We start from the raw sequence: 17,797 nt of genomic DNA, 5'->3' as shown, positions 1-17,797 counted from the left end.
AAGCCAAAGGGCAATGCTGAGAATTGATAGTGCTCTGATCCTGCAAGTAAACTGAGGCACCTTCTGCAGATTGGTCGAATGAGGACTGGCAGGTATGCCTCCTTGAGATCTAGAGTTACCAGCCAAGACTCCTTGCCCAGCATGGGAAGAAGTTGCTGTAGGGTCAGCATTTTGAATTTTGGGACAATGATGTATGTATTTAAGGTGGACAGGTCGAGAATTGGTCTCCAACTTTTTTCCTTTCTTGGAACTAGGAATAGTCTGGAATAGAACCCTTTCCTTGTTCTGCTGTTGGCACTCTTTCCACAGCTCTCATGTTTGCTAACTCCATTATCTGGCGTAGAGCCTCTGTTTTTTGATTTGGAGGTAGATTTGGCATTCCTCTTTGACTGGTAAAGTGTGGAAGTGAAACCTGTAACCTTGATCTATGGTTTGTAAAATCCACTTGTCTTTTGTTATGTAGTGCCAGTTCTTTGAAAATAAGGTTAACTTTCCGCCTAGAGGAGCTGCTATTTGTTCCCTGGTAGGCGGATTTAGGATTAAGTCACTGTGGTTGTGCTGATGTAGTGGCAGTGGCTGTGTCTGTGCCTCTGTTGTTACCTTGCCACTGTCGCCTCTGTAGGCACCTCCTCTGGATTGGTTTCTGCCTCTGGAACGTCTATTCCTGCCCCTTTGAAATTTTGTGGAGTCAGGAAAGGACCAATTTTGGCAGGCCAGTTCCTGCTAAATCTTGGGGGTTGAACCTGCAAGAAATCTTTAACAGTTTGAACAGATTTTGCCTTCTCTTCCATTTTCTTCATAACCTGCTGGGCAGGTGTACCAAACAAACTTGTCTTGTCCATAGGAGCATCTAGCAACTTAGCTTTAACATGATCCGTAAAGCTTGTTCCTTTAGCCATGCATGCCTTCTGATCACTGTGCCTGTCATGGCTGATCTAAATGAAGCCTCCAGTGCATCATAGCCACATTTTAAGGAATGGTTTCTAACCTGTTGTATGTTATTTACCATCTCTAATACATATTTCTTATCAAGAGATTCATCAGTGGTTAGTTTTTTAGTTAACTGATCAAGCATAAACTCTTGGTATTGTATCATGTGAAACTGACAGTTTAAAGCTCTAGCTGAGAGAGTAGCTGAAGTGTAGACCTTCTTACCCCATCTGTCTAATGACCTTGCTTCCCTTTCAGAAGGAATAGGGCTTTTAGCTGTGGTCGCGGCTACTGCCTTGGGACCCTGGGATATAGTTTCTGGGTCTGCAAGTGGGGCCTTGTAAAGGTGGTGATGAGTATCTGGCACCCTGTAAAATCTGTCTGGTTTGGCAGGGGCTGGGGGTAAAGAATCTGGAGCGGAGCAAACATCATTGAAAGCATCATCCACCACAGAGAGAACAGGAGGTATAGCTAAGGGCCTGTGTTGTGGGAGGTGCAGAAAGGTCCTAAGTCTTTTTCTGGAGTCTGAAAAATCCTGTTGCTGCCATTGGAACTGTTCTCGCATGGCATGCAAGGTTTCCCCAAAGGAGAATTCTTCTGGTGGGGAAGCAGCTGGAATGGATTCTTCAGCATCATAATCTTCAAAATTGGAGAAGGGAGCCTCTGGCTGGTCAGTTATGTCTGATTCATCAGCAGAATCATCAGAAGACACTGGCTCAGGGGGCTCTGCCCTAGGTCTCTTCTCTGGGGGCTGAGAGGCCCTGTCTGGGTGAGATTGAGATCCTCTAATTAAAGAAATTAAATCTTCTGCCAAAGAAAGCATTTGAGAACTAGAAGAGGGCCTGGATGTGGGGGGTTTAACAGGCACTGTTTTAGTAGTCTTGGCTGCTTTAGCCCTGGCGAAGGCCTTAATGGACATGGCTGCTGGAGGCCTAGCAGCACCACGTGCTGGGGTAGAGACATCCAAGGGGATGGTGTCTGATAAGTCAACCACCGTAGTGGGTAAAATTTCTGAGATCGATTCAAGAGTTGTAACAGGGGCCTCAGTTGTAAGAATAGGTTCAGCTGTACTTTGATCAGTTTTCGGTTTCGCGAAACCGAGACACTCGTTTGCATTACCGTGGTTTCGCCGAAACCGCGGACCGCGAATGTCGGTCTTTATCTTCGCTTTTGGTAGATTGGGTAGTCGGAGGATCCGGCGGCATAATGTACGCAAAATCAGAACCGAAAACTGTTCTGCAAACTCCGACCGGCGCCTAAGCGTTACCGGTTGAAAGAGGCACAGGCGAACAGGCTGCTACGCCGTGGGCTGGGCCTAAACAAGGCAGACAGTAAGAGTGGAAATCTTTATGAGGTATTTGTTTCCCACAGGTTAAACAATTGTTAACTTTTCTGACATCGGCTGAGGCAAGAAAGAGTCCCCAACGGGTACTTAGCTTTAGAAGTCTTCAAGTAGTATTCGGTAGAAGTAATCTCTGGATCCGACCGACCGGCACTTGCGAACAGCTTCTGCTTCGCCACGCGGCAAGAAAGACTGAGGAAAATGGCGCCGGCTGATGCTTATATACCAAGACCAACAGAGATGACGTCGGGTGGAGTGCGACATCAGCGAAGCCGGACCGGACTTTGGAATCCGCCGACTGCAGGGCTGCCTGACGACAGGACAACCCACTTGTTATGACTGCAGATGCATCCATGAAGGACATCTATGGAACATGTTTTTGAAATGTAAAAAGGGGAAACTATGTAAAGATTTTTCTGAAGATATGAAAAAAGTGAGAAAATAATCATGGATATGATTAAATATGGATATAATGACAACAAAAGTAAAGAATACATTAAAAGAATAGATAAAAAGTTATTTTATGTTACATGGGTAATATGGAATGAAAAAAAAATGAAATTATGTTTAATGGTAAATGGATTTTAGCAACAATATCAAGAAAAATCAGTCGTTAAGGAAAAAGGAGTGGGGGTCTAATACGGATGAAAATTTAGTATGACTGTGTAAACAGATTTGTACATCTATATATCTGTACATTTCTAAATCCATATGTAAACATTTTGTAAATAATTATTTTTGTATATAAATAAAGGACCCCTACTCTTTTCAACAGATGCCACAGGTTCTTTTCCATCCGCCTGAGCTACCATCAACTCAAGCAGATGAAGCCTTGGTTTAATGCCTCATCCAAAGGATGACACACTCAGGATTGCAGCCCCCCCCCCAAGATGTACTGCAGTGTCAGTTATAAATCTACCTGGTGTAGGAATAGAACTCACAGTCTTCTGCACCAAAGGCCTGTTTTGCCACTGACTATGTTATAAGACAAAATGAAATCAGTGGACAGGATTAACTCAAATAAAGGACTAACAACTGGAGCAGGATCTCAATGTTAGATCCATGTATTTTTTTTAACCATCTTTCTAGTCTCTGATCTTCATTACCTCACAGCCATCCAGCCCTGTCCCCAAATGGGCCACTTGTTCCTTCCAGCTCTACCATAGGACAGTGAAACCTGACCACTCAGGTTTCACTTCTTCATGTGCAAATCCTCAAAAGCTAACATTACATATGAAGTAACTGGACAGCTTGAAACAATATTTTTTTTTTTTTGCACAGTTCAAAGGTGTGTGAGACAGCTAGATATACATTTATAAGAGACACACACACACACCAATTCCACAGTTATACAACAATGGGGACAGCATAAACTCCCTAAAACAGCACACTGTTGTCTTGGGTTATCACATGATTCACTTGTACCACAAGCAAGCAATTTCTATGATTTGGAAAATGAAAAACAAACCAAAACCAACTGTTAAAACAACAAAAATGTTATGTCTCACAGTAGAACATGCTATTCTTAATTTTCAATACTTTACTCCGCAATTAAAGTTAAAAAGCTTATACACAATAAAATGGTAAGCACTTTCATTCACAACACTTTAAATGAACTTCTTCAGACATTTAAACTACACATAATTCCATTTAAACATCATGTGCTTTGGCACAATGAGGACACTTCCTCCCCACTTCTGGCACCAGAAGACACTAGGTGGGGGAGACAGCAGTCAAGAACAGGAGCTGTCATTCTGTGGGAGGTCAGGAGTTTTGTTATCCATCTAACAGCACCTCATAACTCTTCAGTGCACCACATAATGTTATACAGCTTTAAACAGGGATTCTAACCTTACAGGGCACGCAGGCCATGTCATCAGCCTCAACCTGAGAATTACATACAGATCTTTAAGCCGGAAAAGTCAACATCTAATCTGCTTCACACTTCATTACATTTCCATTTTGATATACTTTTTACAAAGCATCTTACAAGCACGTTCTGTCTAATGTCTATGTGTGATGAGATGCTTGTGAGCAAATTCTGTGTAATGTCTAGGTGTGACGAGATGCTTGTAAGCAAACTCTGTGTAATGTATAGATGTGATGAAATGCTTGTGAATGCACTCTTCACATACACTTACACCCACTCTTTGATATGGACATTCCCCCAGATGGCGGACTTAAACAACTCCCCCAGATGGCGGACTTAAACAACTCCCCCAGATGGCGGACTTAAACAACTCCCCCTCAACCTCTGTGATGGACAAGCTAGTTTCAGTCTTTCATTCTCACATGCCTACAGATGGCTACTACAGCACACAGGCTGCTAATCAACAGAGGGTTGTCATGGGTGTTGGCAAGGCTTTATCTCTCTGTGCCACAAAATGCTGTGAAAACCATCTATACCTGAAAAATGTCCTGCATCAAAGGGAATAATCCATGAAGCAGCAGCATTCTGATTTTGTTCTGGTTCTGATATAATGGTTTAACTCATTACATCCGAGTGATGCCTCCAGGCACATCTGTAGTTATCTCCTACTGATGCCTCTAGGTGTCAAATATTGCTTGTTCATATTTATTTATTTATTTTTATTTACTTTGTTTGTTTACCAGGTAATGTCCGAGTGGGCATGAGGCCTACTTTCAGCGGAGGCCCGGGGAGAAAAGCTCCATATATACAAATAGACAGAATTAAATAATCAAACTGAACACGTATTAATTAACAATGCGCAAAGCAAGTCAGTAAAGAAATTAGTTATATAACAATAATTAACAAATAAATTAACAAATTTAACAAACAAAATGGCAGTTAGTTATAAAAACTGGCCACATGAGTTAATAGTGAGAAAGTACAGTTGTGTGCACTTGACATAAATGTAGATGTGCGAGTGTATTCACTGTTGCAGTCATCACACTTGGGTTATCTGCCTGCAGGTAGCCCTCAGTCGGCCCGAATACCAGAGTTTTGGGATTTCTGCATCGGATGCTGTCGCCTCTTCTATGATGTCAGGTCGTCAGGGGTATAAAACATGCAGCCGACACTATTACATCAGTTTTTCTTGCCCCAGATGTCAGGAGCCCCCAAAATAGGAAGCTACTGCATGGTGTGGAACACCTCCAGTAAAAAGTAAATGCCCCTGCCATAAAATATGGCCATAAAGAGGACAGTTAGAAAGGATACAGGAAAGCCAGGGGGCTGGAGGGAGGGAAACCAGGACTGCAACAGTGAATACACTCGAACATCTACATTAATGGTAAGTATACACAACTGTACTATGTTCTTCGTGTTTCACTGTTGCAGTCCTCACACTTGGGTTGATTCCCAAAGCTGAGGAAGGGCAGAGGTAGTCTAGAAGTGTTAGGGCTGGCTAGCAGGCCTTGTAAGACTGCTGTATCAAATCCAGCTCTGGATTTAGAAAAAATAGGTAAGTGGTAATGCTTGGTGAAGGTGTGTACAGAACTCCAGGTTGCAGCTTCCAGGATGTCCCTGGTACGGAACTCCCCTGAGAAATGCTGTAGAGGCTGAAGTAGCTCTAGTGGAATGAGTTCTGATCCCCTGAGGGGTAGGTTTTCCATGGTGCTTGTAGCAGAAATGGATGCAGTGTGCTATCCATCTGGAAATGGTTTGCTTCGAAATGGCCTTGCCCTCTGCCCCTGTAGAAAATCTGACTAGCAGCTGGTCAGATTTTCTGAAAGGCTTAGTCCTGTCAAGGTAGAACCTGAGCTGTCTGTGCAAGTCCAAAGAGTGCAGGATCCTTTCCCCTTTATTCTGAGGGTTAGGGAAAAAGGTTGGCAAATGGATGGACTGGTTTAAAGCCACACTGGATACCACCTTGGGCATAAAGGATGGGTTAGCCCTGAGGGAAACCCTGTCAGCATGGAAAATAATGAAGGGCTCCACCGCCATTACTGCCTGTAACTCAGACACTCTTCTTGCTGAAGTAATAGCTAGAAGTAAGGCTGCTTTCCAAGAGAGGAATTTCAACTCTGCTGAAGCAGGAGGTTCAAAAGGGGGAAGTGTGAGCTTCTCCAGTACAAAGTTAAGGTCTCAGGTCAGGGTGGGAGCTCTCCTAGGGGGCCTTAAATTGTTAGCTCCTCTCAAGAACTGTTTGATGAGAGGGTGAGAAAAAAGAGGTGGCTTGGTATTATGATCAGCTGAGATGGCAGAGGCATGAATCTTAATGGATGAGAAGGATAGGCCTCTGTGGAGCAGCTCTGCTAGGTAATCAAAAATTTGAGGTAAGGTGGGCACTGCTGTGTCCTTTCCTTGAGACTGACTCCAAGAACAAGATATTTTCCACTTTTCAGCATAGGATTTCCTAGTACTAGGCCTTGTTGCTTCAAGGATGACGTCCAGCACCTGTTTGTTGAGGGATGTTGGTGGTGTATTCAGGGGATAAGCCAGACAGCAAGGTTTAGGGTTTGCAGCTGTGGATGCAAAATCTTTCCCTCCCGCTGAGACAGCAGGGAAGGTGTCTGATGTAGGTGCCAGGGTGGCACTGCTGTCAGACTGAGTAGGAGTGGGTACCACTGTTGGCGTGGCCGGTCTGGTGCAATAAAAACTGCTCCTGGCCTGTCCTGTTTGACCTTGAGTAGTACTTTTGAGAGGAGGGGCAAAGGAGGAAAGGCATAAATTGAGAGGTTTTCCCATGTAAAGGATAGGGCATCCACCTTTCAGGCTCTGCTGTGAGGGTTCCTGGTACAAAATGTGTTCAATTGGTGGTTTTGCAGGGAGGCAAAAAGGTCCATCTCCGGTGTGCCCCACCTCTGGGTTAGAAGCTTGAATAATGAGTTGGGTTCCAGTTTTCACTCATGAGGGTCCAGTAGAATTCTGCGTAAGTCCTCTGCCAGTGAATTTTGCTTGCCTGGCAGGAACTGAGCTTGGAGGTGCACTTGGTTGCTCAAGGCTGTGTTCCACAGGGCCATGGCTAACCTGCAGAATGGGTAAGAATGAGTTCTCCCCTGCTTGTTTATGTACCACATAACTGTGGTGTTGTCCGTCTTTATCAGGAGCTCTGCTGGAAGGATAAGGTATTTGAAGGCTGTCAGAGCATTCTGTACAGCTAGCATATCTTTCTGATTGATGTGCAGGGGAATTTGTTCTGGGCTCCATTTGCCCTGAATACATTTGCCTGCCATGTGAGCCCTCCATGCATAGAATGATGGGTCTGTTTTGTCAGGGTTTGGGCGGTGAGGGGCTGAGTGAAACTAAGTCCCGTGTTGTGGTTGCATGCCTCTGCCCACAGATAAGGTACGACAGGAATCACTGTTTCCAGGTCCTGAGAATGTCGACACCAGAGACTTTTTAAGTACCACTGAAGTTTCCTCATATGCAGTCTTGCATATGGAATTAGCAGAATACATGAGGCTATGAATCCTAAGGCTTGCAGTATTTTCTTTGCATATAGCTGGGTTTTGGTGGCCATTAGTTTAAAACGGTTTGTCAAATGGACCTGCTTTTCTGGAGTGAGGAATGCCATCTGGGAAGTTGTGTTCAAGCTTGCTCCCAGGTTTACAATTTGTTGGCTGGGTACCAGTTGTGATTTCTTTTCATTGATGGTGTATCCCAATGAAGTTAGAAGTCTTTTTACAAATGCCAGGTGCTGAAGTAACAATTCCTGACTATCCTCCTGAATCAGGCAATCGTCCAAGTATGAGTAAATTTGAATATTTCTCTGCCTGCAGTATGCAATGGCTGGAGCCAGGCACTTTGTGAATACTCTGGGGCAGTAAATAAGCCAAAGGGAAGTGCAGAGAACTGATAGTGCATAGTGCCTGCCCTGAAACGTAGATATTTCCTGCAAGAATCCCTTGTGTGGATGTGCAGATAAGCTTCTTTTACGTTTAGGGTGACTAACCAGGCATCCTTGGGTAGCATAGGAAGAAGCTGTTGCAATGTAAGCATTTTGAATTTTGGGACCACCAGAAAGGTGTTGAGAATTGATAGATCCAGGATAAGGCTCCAAGAGCTCTCTTTTCTGGGCACCAGAACAGTCTGGAGTAGAAACCCTGTCCCCTTTGTTCTACTGGAACATGTTGAATAGCCCTGATATGGAGAAGGGAAAGTACTTGCTTTTGAGCCTCTGCCCACTGGTTTAGAGGAAGGTCTGGCAACCCGCTTGGGGTTGGCAGTGAGTAGAAGTAGAATTGGTATCCCTGGGATACAATGTTTAGAACTCATCGGTCCTGAGTAATGGACATCCAGTTTTTTGCATGAAGGGCGAGTTTTCCTCCTAGGGGGTGCAAGTACTTGGGCATGGCTGGGAAGGATAATTGGAAAGTCATTGTGAACTTTTTCCATAAAGGGGTGGCTTACCACTCCCTGTTTTTGAGGTGGGAACACTCCATTGTTTAGATCTCTGCATACCCTGAGACAGTAGTCTTGGTGGTCTGTCTCCCCTGGGTTTGGACTGAGAAGGCCTGGGCGGGACTAGAAAGGACCAGTTTTTTGAAGGCCAATGCCTACTGAATCTAGGTGGCTGCACCTGTAAGAAATCTTTGACAGTTTGCATAGATTTAGCTTTTTCTTCCATCTTTTTAAGAACTACTTCTTCTTTTGTGCCAAACAAACAATACTGATTTAATGGAGCATCTAGTAATTTTGCTTTGACATGGTCTGGCAAGACTTGTCCCTTCAGCCAAGCATGCCTTCTCTGTACAGATCCAGTGACAACAGCCCTGCAAGATGCTTCTAAGGCATCAAACCCACACGGCAAAGTATGTTTATTAACTTGGTTTGCAGAATGCATTAACTCTTGTAAACTTTTATTTTCTGCACAATCTGGAAGTAACACCATTTTTTGTTTAATTAGTTCCATAATATGTTGCTGGTACTTCAACATGTGAAACTGGCAATTCAAAACCCTGATGGCAGGAGTTGCAGAGGTATATACCTTTTTTACCCCATCTGTCTAAAGCTATAGAATCCCTGTCTGAAGGGGTAGGGTTTTTGGCTGTAATAGCCTTAATGCCTTTAGGTCCCTGGGAAATGGTCTCTGGATCAGCAGGATTCTTAAAGAGAAATTTATGAGTCGGGTACTCTGTGGTACCGGTCAGGTTTTCTAGGAGATGGTGGTAAAGTGTCAGGAGTAAGACTGGATTTCATGAAGATATCATCTACAATATCCAGGACAGGGGGTATAGCTACAGGCCTAGCTAAAAATTCCCTGAGTCTCTTTTTGGACTGAGGATAGTCCTGGCATTCCCAGTGGAAATGTTCTCTTAAGGTATTCAAGGTTTCACCAAAAGAAAAATCCTCTGGAGGGGAGGCAGAGGGAATATATTCTTCTGCATCGGAATCCTCATAGGTAGATAAGGGTATGTCCTGGTAATCAGAAAGGTCAGAGTCATCGGACTCCTGGTCTGTAGAATCAGAAGGAAATTCAATTCTTTGTCTTTTAGCAGGGGAAGGCTGGCTTCCCCTAATTACCGTAATAAGGTCTTCGGCCATTCTAAGCATTTATTTTTGTGGCATGAGAGCTTGAGCATGTGCTTTGGATGTAGGTTTTCTAGGTGTAGTGCGAACTTTAGGCCTGAGAAACTCAGTAGATTTTGCTAAAAATGAAGATGTCTGTTTAATACGAATATCGGTCGGTTGGAATACACCCTCAGAAGCTGGTGCCTGCACAGTGGCTCCAGATCTACTCAAGGTAGAGACATCCGCAGGTTCCATAGTTGAAGAAGCATCTAGCGGCATACCGGACTCTGAATGGGTCTCAGCAGAGGCCTGCGAATCCGTAGAAGTGGGCATCCGGGGCTGCAAAGGTGCCTCACTGAGTACCGGTGGACTGGCGACTAGCTTAATGGAAGCATCGTCTGCAGTTTTTGACCTATGCAGTCTGTCTCTGTCTTTGAGCTTTTTCGGAAGATCGGGAAGATCGGTAGTTGGATGGCTTACCGAAGCCATTTTGGAGAACGAGAGCGAAAGAATTTAGCTACAAAAATAGTCCAACGATGAATGGTTCGGGTGTTAAACAAGGCACAAAACCGACAGTGAGGGACATCGTGTCTGGGTCTAAACAGGTGACGCAGTAAGAATGAAAATCTCTGTGAAGTATTTGCTTTCCACAGGCAAGACAATTGTTAACTTTTTCTGGTATCGGTTGGAGCAAGAAAAAAGAATCCCCAACGGGGTACTTAGCTTTAGAAGACTTCAGGTTTGAAACTAGAAAAACAAAAATTTCATGTAGCAGCTGACTGGCACTTGCAAACTGCTTCTGCTTCGGGCTACTTCTCGGCAAGAAAGACTGATGTAATGGCATCAGCTGCATGTCTTATACCCCTGATGACCTGACGTCATGGAAGAGGCGACAGCATCCGACGCAGAAATCCCAAGACTCTGGTATTCGGGCCATATGAGGGCTACCTGCAGGCAGATAACCCAAGTGTGATGACTGCAACAGTGAAACACGAACATCAGTGTGATACAGTAACTGCAAGATCTAGAAATGCAGTCTACATAACAGTTAAAGACAAAGCAGTATATGTGTATACATTGCTAACTGAAACTGAGTGTAGAATCAAGACAGCCTTCAGCAGTTAACAGTTGCAGCCATGAGAATAAGCTAGTTTAGGGTAATGTAAGGGAGTAGTAGGTAGCTTAACCAGGAGTATGGCAGGAGCAGAGCCAGTGTTTTGCTAGATGTTCCTTAAGGAGGTTTTTAAACTCATGAATGCTGGGGTTTTTAGCCATAGGTTGAGGAAGTGTCTTCCACAGTTTGGTAATTTTATGGGAAAAAAGGGCAGTGCCCTGTGTGTTTTGGGCGTGGGTAATCTTTAACAATAGTTTATTTGAGGAACTTGGAGCTCTAGGTTTGCTGTTGGGTTGGACTAGATTGGTGAGTGCCGGGCAGTTATCAGGTTTGGGAATTATATTGTGGGTTATGGACAGTTGGTTAAATGTTAGAAGGTTTGGTAGTTCTAATCATTTAAGTTGGGAGAGCACAGAGCAGTGGTGGGTTCTGTAAGGGTGGCCCGTGGCAAACTTGGCGATTTTGTTGTAGCATGATTACAGATTATTTGAGTCAGATTTACGAATGTTTGTAAATACTAGGGAGCTGTAAAGGAGGGTGGAGAGTAGATGTGTGCGGGCAGTGGCTAGTCTGGCTTCTGTAAGGTAAGGTTTAATTCTGTAAAGGGTGCCAAGTTTGGAGTGGGACGTTTTTGATGGTGAGGGAGATGTGGGTGTCAAACCTTAGGTTATCGCCGATTGTGACACCAAGACGTTTGGCTTGGCTGATGGGATCTATTTTGGTTACATCTGTGGAAAGGATAGAAAGTGGAGTCAGACATGTTTTGGGTTTACCGCAATTGAAGACAATTAACTTGGTTTTATTGGGGTTAAGTATGAGTTGATGGCTAGTGAGGTAGTTTTCTATGTCCTGGAAAGATTTTTGTTTGTAGGTCCTGGAGGGTGGGGGCTGTGCAGACTAATGTAGAGTCATTGGCGAATTGGACTATGGAGGCTAGATGGGTTGAAGAGCTGAGGTTGTTAGTAAAATCTGTAAAGAGAACGGGGCCAAGTATGGCTCCTTGGGGTACACCAGCAGTGATGGGTAGAAGGGAGTACAGGGTGATCTCCCATTTGGTGGCTTGCTGATGGTTAGAGAGATAACTATGGAACCAGGACATGGCTGTTGTGTTTGGGCCATATTTGCATCAATAATTCCAAATCCATGCTATGCACAAGGTTTTAAAAGATTTCATCTTAAAGCTTACACAAAGCCAAACTCAACTGCATTATATCTGACCTCTGACTAGTGCAGTTAATGAGATAACTGTTGTTTTTATGATATTACTTTATATAGATACACTTTTCACATTTTTCTAAATATCTCAGCAACCAAGTATCACAGATGTAGTAACACAGCATCATATGAAAGCTCTTAGGTAGATGAATAAAACGCTGGTGACAGCATGTGTGTAACTTGAGTGGCTGCTGAGATTTGTTAAGTTGCTTATTACAAACGTAATAGTTGCTGTGTTTACTGTGACTAATAAAATTCAGTTTAAGACCTAGAACCTAAAGTATTCTACCACTATAAAATAGTTTGTGATGAAGAGTTTGCCATTTATACTTCTTTCATAACCCCTATGGTTCCAGAGACAGACATCTGTTTGAAAGGTGAGGACATAATTTGATTCTGTCAAAAGGCTTCGGCTCCGCTCAATGGAAGTTACAGTGTAAACTTCCTGAGCACCATTGGAGTGAATTGGTTTAGTTTGCTATAAACAGAACAGTTAGAGTCTCCAAAGGACATGCTTTTTGAATCTAAGAATAATTCTGAATAAACCCTTCCTCTCCTTCTGGCAAATGTTCTTTTTGTACTGAACGGATTGTGCAGACGTTGTTTTACTAACGGTAGAGCTATGTGAAAATCTGATCTCTTGAAGTATTGTAAATTAGTCTTGGAAATGGAGCTGCACAGAATTTTACAGTATACACTACTGACACCACAGATTTGACCCAGACTTCCTTGCTATCTGAAAACACATAATCAGAAGAAAATCCCTGGTGGAGATCTTTACAAGGGCCAGCAATTTCTGTAGTTCAGTTTCCTCATGCAAGTGAACACACACACACTCTGATGAGCCACCCCCCCCCCCCCGTATCACTTGTTAATGTGATCTGTATAAAAATGAAAACCATAAAGCAAAAGCAAAGCAGCAATTCTGACATACAACAAAATCTTTCCCCAACGATCAGCTCCTGTCCCCAAGTGCGAAAGAGGCAGAAAGAAGGGTTACTGCAGCAGTTCGCCTTAGACAAGAAATTGGGGATGCAATGAAGTAAAATGTATAAATGGTATAAATAATAACATAGTTGTTATTATAAGGCTATGTGGCACTGATAAAAATGACATTCTGCACATGTGGGAGACTGACGGAATGAATATTAGAGTAGCACTTGGTGCAGTGCAGAACCAAGTGCAAGGGGGGTTATGTTGAAGATGGAGTAAGGAAAGGTGAGAGTTACTTGATAACTATAGGGCACTGTAGCTTATTTTTAAGGTGGCCAACTAGTGAGTACCCTATACAACTACATCACTAAATAGATAAATACAGACAAAAGAATAATTTGCACAAATGTGAATAGTACATGCAGTTCTTTAAAGTTTTTATTACTAGTACATACATGAATCTGTGGTGGGGCCCATTAATGACATATTAGAAAAAGAGGCTGGTACAAAAGATATGTATAAATAAAATAATAATTTAATGAGTACAGAAGAAATACAAATAAATTGCATGACTTACGCCTTTCCAGTACTTCAGTAATTCCAGCGTTGTCAGCTTCTAACTCCATTTTGAACTTTGATAACTCCTGGTCTAACTTGCGTAAGTGTCTGTCAACCTGATAAAATGCAAACAAGGCAAACACTCTTACATAACAATACAACAGATGATGACAAAACAGGAACAAAAGGTTTAATACTGCACAGTAAGACAATATACACTGCATTATTACTCGATGCAACAATTTTGTCTGCAAGCTTGGAACCTGTATCTCACTGATACATGGAGTTTTGACAGTTCCACCCCACCTGTTTGACAATTAAAGACTCTTAATACATGTAGCAACTCACAGATGATTTTCATGTAAAGACTGACAAAAGTCATATTTGCATCTACTAATAAATATTCTGACTGTCAACAAACTCGAAAGGAACAGTAGTGAACTCCTCCTATTCACATACGACTGCATGGTCTTGATAACAGTTTCAAACTGATTAATGCCGTCCATAATGTACCTTCTGCTACCACAGTCAATGAACACCCTGAAATGCTATCTATGGTAGATAAAAATCCTCCTAGCAAGAATGTACATTTTTTCCTGTAACAATAAACACACGACTTTAAACTACACCTTTTTTTCCGAATGTGCTAAATAAGTAATTGCTCTAAAAATGTCTCTAAAATGTAAAGATGAAACTCCTACAGCACAAGGTTCATGAAACACCTAAAAATCTCACCTTAAGTGTAACACCTTGAAGATTCTAGACAGACTATCACACAGCAAACAATGTACATCTGTACATTTATTACAGTGCTTAACTATCGTATCCATCAATAGCCATAATTCCACCTTGTAAATGTGTTACACTTGATAAATGCAGCTAATTTCATGTTAGAATATGTTAGTTATCTCTTTTGGTAGACAGTATAGCCACCCTAGGTTAATATCAATGGAATGATTTCTGCATCTCACAAATAATCTGTAAATTGAAAATGTGTAACAGAGCACAAACTACTTGCTGTCTGCCTCATAACAACTACGTAAATGTCTTTTTATACAGTTGCATATTTTAAGCTTTCAATTTAACTGATGCGCTTGTACTGTACACCCAACTATGAGAGTTATTACGACTGGATTACTCTCTGACTTGTATGAATATCTGAGGACTGTGCTTCCAATTATTATGACAGTCATAATGACTGGATTACTCTCACTTTTATTAATATGCGGGTACTGCTTTATACATTTAATATGACAAGTTATTATGACTAAATTACTCTTTCACATTTATTAATATGCAGGGGGGACCGAAGTTTATGGGTCCAAGACTGGACTCACATGGTGAAAGAAGAGGTGGAGGGAGGTCTAGAAGATCTGTGCACAGGTCTCTCTTGCAAGAAAGGGGATTGTAGTCTAGAAGAGACCGGCTCCAGGGAAAATCTATGCAGCTGCAAGGGAGGAGTCTAAGATCCAACGACTATTGGATCTGAAGAAGGGATCGTAATCGAAACTTTAGGAAGTTTTGGAGATGGAGCCAAAGAAGCCACCAATGAGGATGAACAGTTGGGGGGTTGCTTCCTAGACTCTTTGTCCTTTTCTGGGGGCTTGTCCCCACTCTTCTCCCCTTTGTATTTGTATGAAGGCTTTTTAGCAGACGGAGAGGCTCCAGACACAGCAGACATAACCTTGGACAGATCTCCCAAAGAGACTGGGAGAAGTCTCTTTAGCATAAGCTTGTTGTGCCATTCAATAACGGGTCGCTGGCCAAAAGCAGTGCAAATGCTGAAGTCTTCATCCAGGTGGGCAGTGCCCCAACAGCATACACATTTCAGATGGGCATCTGAATTATAAATCATATAGCTTCAGGTTAAGTACTTTTTAAACCCAGAAATCTTATCATCAGCAAAGGCACTATTCCAAAACGCCAAAATTCAGTAATATAATAATACTGAGAATAACAAGAACAACAACAGTAACGCAAAATTTGGAGCTTTTCTCCCCGGGCCTCTACCGAAAATGGACATATATCCAGCTAGACTAGCCCGGTCAACAAATGTAAAATAAATAAAAAATAAAATAAAATACTTCTAGATTACTGAAAAGGAAATCTAACCTACATTAACAAAAAAAGTGCCAGAAACACAAAGGAAGAGGAGGAAGCTGTTTTTTTAACTGTCCAAAAACAGCACAATTAAGACATAAATAATTTTATACGACTAAGCTGAAGCAAGTCTGAATGAGAAATCAAGTCTACACTCAATGATCGGCAAACGAGATCTGAACTAATGTTAGGGACAGAGTGATTGTGGATAAGGGCAGGAGCATGAGCTAAAGATCCTAATGTCTGGAGAGGCTGAAGTCGATCAGAGGTCAGATCAGAAGACCCATCTGCTGAGGAATGAATAAAAGAGATAACATCAGATCCGATTATTATGACAGATATGACTGCATTACTCTTTCACTTTTACTAATATGGGAGTTCTACACATCTAATTATTATGACAAGATTACTCTTTCATTTCTATTAATATGCAAGTATTGCATATCCATAGGTTCATAGGTTCATAGGTTTATACTAGGCTATCTGCCCTAAGGCATTTATAAGCCTAGCCCAAATTATTGGCTTCGCCACCCTTATATGAAAAATACTGTGCCCATTAGTTTGTTGTGCCTCTGTCCAGCAGTGACCCAGAGATGATTCCCGGGGTAAACCTACGATCTCCCATCCACAGGTCTAGATTTCTCTTGAACAGAGTCAGCGAGGTGCTCTGCCTCACATGGACCGGGATTTTATTCCACAGTATAGGGAGTCTCTGAGTGATAAATCTATCCCTCCAGCACGTCCTATTTATATCCGTGCTAAGGTTTAAGTCGCTTGCTCTAGTGGTTTTGGTGGATTTGGATTTTTTGAGGTGGAGCATGTCCATTAATTCGGGTTGGACATGGCCTTGTATGTCAGGCACATGTCACCTCTGAGCAGGCGGTATGCGACTGAATAGAGCTGGAGTTTCTTCAATCTGGCAGCATATGACAGATTTTGGAGTCCTTTATCCTTTTGGTGAGGAACTTTTGGGGTCTCTCCAATTGCTGCAGATGTCGGGTGAGATACATCCCGAATGGGGCATTGTACTCGATCATTGGTCTGATAAGTGAAGAGTACAGGGAACAATGACCTCACTAGATCTGGATGTGAATCCCTTCATGATCAGGTGGGCAATGTAGAAGGTCTTTCTAACCACTTTAGCAATGTGAGTGTCAAAAGAAAGGCCACTGTCAACCTGGGTCCCCAGGTCCCTGATAACCTCTTCTGTGCTTAGTGGATTGCCACCTATATGGTAGCTTGGGGTTACCTTGTTTTTCCCGAAGGGTATGACTATACATTTTTGGCGTTTAACTTCAGGCCATGGCTCTGGCACCAGCTATCTGTTTCCGTGAGTCCCTTCTGAAGGATATCCGTGTCCGATGCACTTTCCACTATGGCGCCCAGTTTGCAGTCATCTGCAAACTTTGTCAGCCAAAGTCCTCCCATGTTGGCCTGTACTTCTGAGAAGTAGATGCCAAACAATAGGGGGCCAAGGACCGAGCCCTGTGGGACACCACTTGTGACCGGCTTGGAGTCTGACACAGCGCCAGCAACTCTAACCGTGTGGGTTCTGTCCTTAAGCCAGTTTGCAACCCATCTTGTGACATATGGGTTTACATTTAAGCTGGTAAGTTTTTCTACAATACCCGAGTGGGGTATTGTGTCAAAAGCCTTTGCAAGGTCAAGGTAGGCTGTATGGACTGCCTTTCCCTCATCAATGGCCTTGGTGACTATTTCGAAGAAGTCGACCAAGTTCAAAAGGCATGATCTTCCCTTGACAAAGCCAAACTAGGTCGGGTCCAATGTCTGCAAGTCCCCTATATCTTTGTTTATGAGCTCCATTATGATCCTCTCCATAGCTTTGCAGACTAGACTTGTTAAGCTTATGGGGGTAATTACCAGGGTCCGTGAGGCCACCTTTGTGGAGTGGGACCACAGTTGCCGTACGCCACTCCTTGGGCACGTATCCTGTGGTAAGGCTGAGATTAAACAGCTGCCTTATGTGCGGGTTTAATTCCTCATTTAGCTCGTGTAGCACACAGCCGGGGACACCATCCGGTCCCATTGATGCTGTGTTTTTAGCTTTAGAGAGCAGCTTTCACCTGCGCATTTGAGATGTCCGGGAGGCTACACTCGGCTGGGATAGTTATTTCTCCTTTAGGGGAGAGGGGTGAAGTTTGCACTGAACCTGTCTGCCAGTATGTTG

At 43.0% G+C, this 17,797-nt stretch overlaps 1 protein-coding gene across 2 annotated transcripts in view; it reads right to left on the bottom strand.

The window, feature by feature from the left end:
• Positions 1-17,797, bottom strand: part of ING3 (inhibitor of growth family member 3) — a 671,267-nt gene that overhangs the window by 484,825 nt on the left and 168,645 nt on the right. For both annotated transcript variants that reach the window (XM_044088740.1, XM_044088739.1), the window contains one exon: positions 13,529-13,625. In XM_044088740.1, the coding sequence (XP_043944675.1) occupies positions 13,529-13,625 (97 nt within the window). The remainder of the gene's footprint in view (positions 1-13,528; positions 13,626-17,797) is intronic.

The sequence above is a fragment of the Protopterus annectens genome, chromosome 11.part0 (genome assembly GCF_019279795.1).
Source record: "Protopterus annectens isolate FY-2018-M chromosome 11.part0, PAN1.0, whole genome shotgun sequence".
Lineage (NCBI taxonomy): Eukaryota > Metazoa > Chordata > Ceratodontiformes > Protopteridae > Protopterus > Protopterus annectens.
The sequence above is the reverse complement of the archived record's forward strand: the minus strand, read 5'-3'. Positions and strand labels throughout refer to the sequence as shown.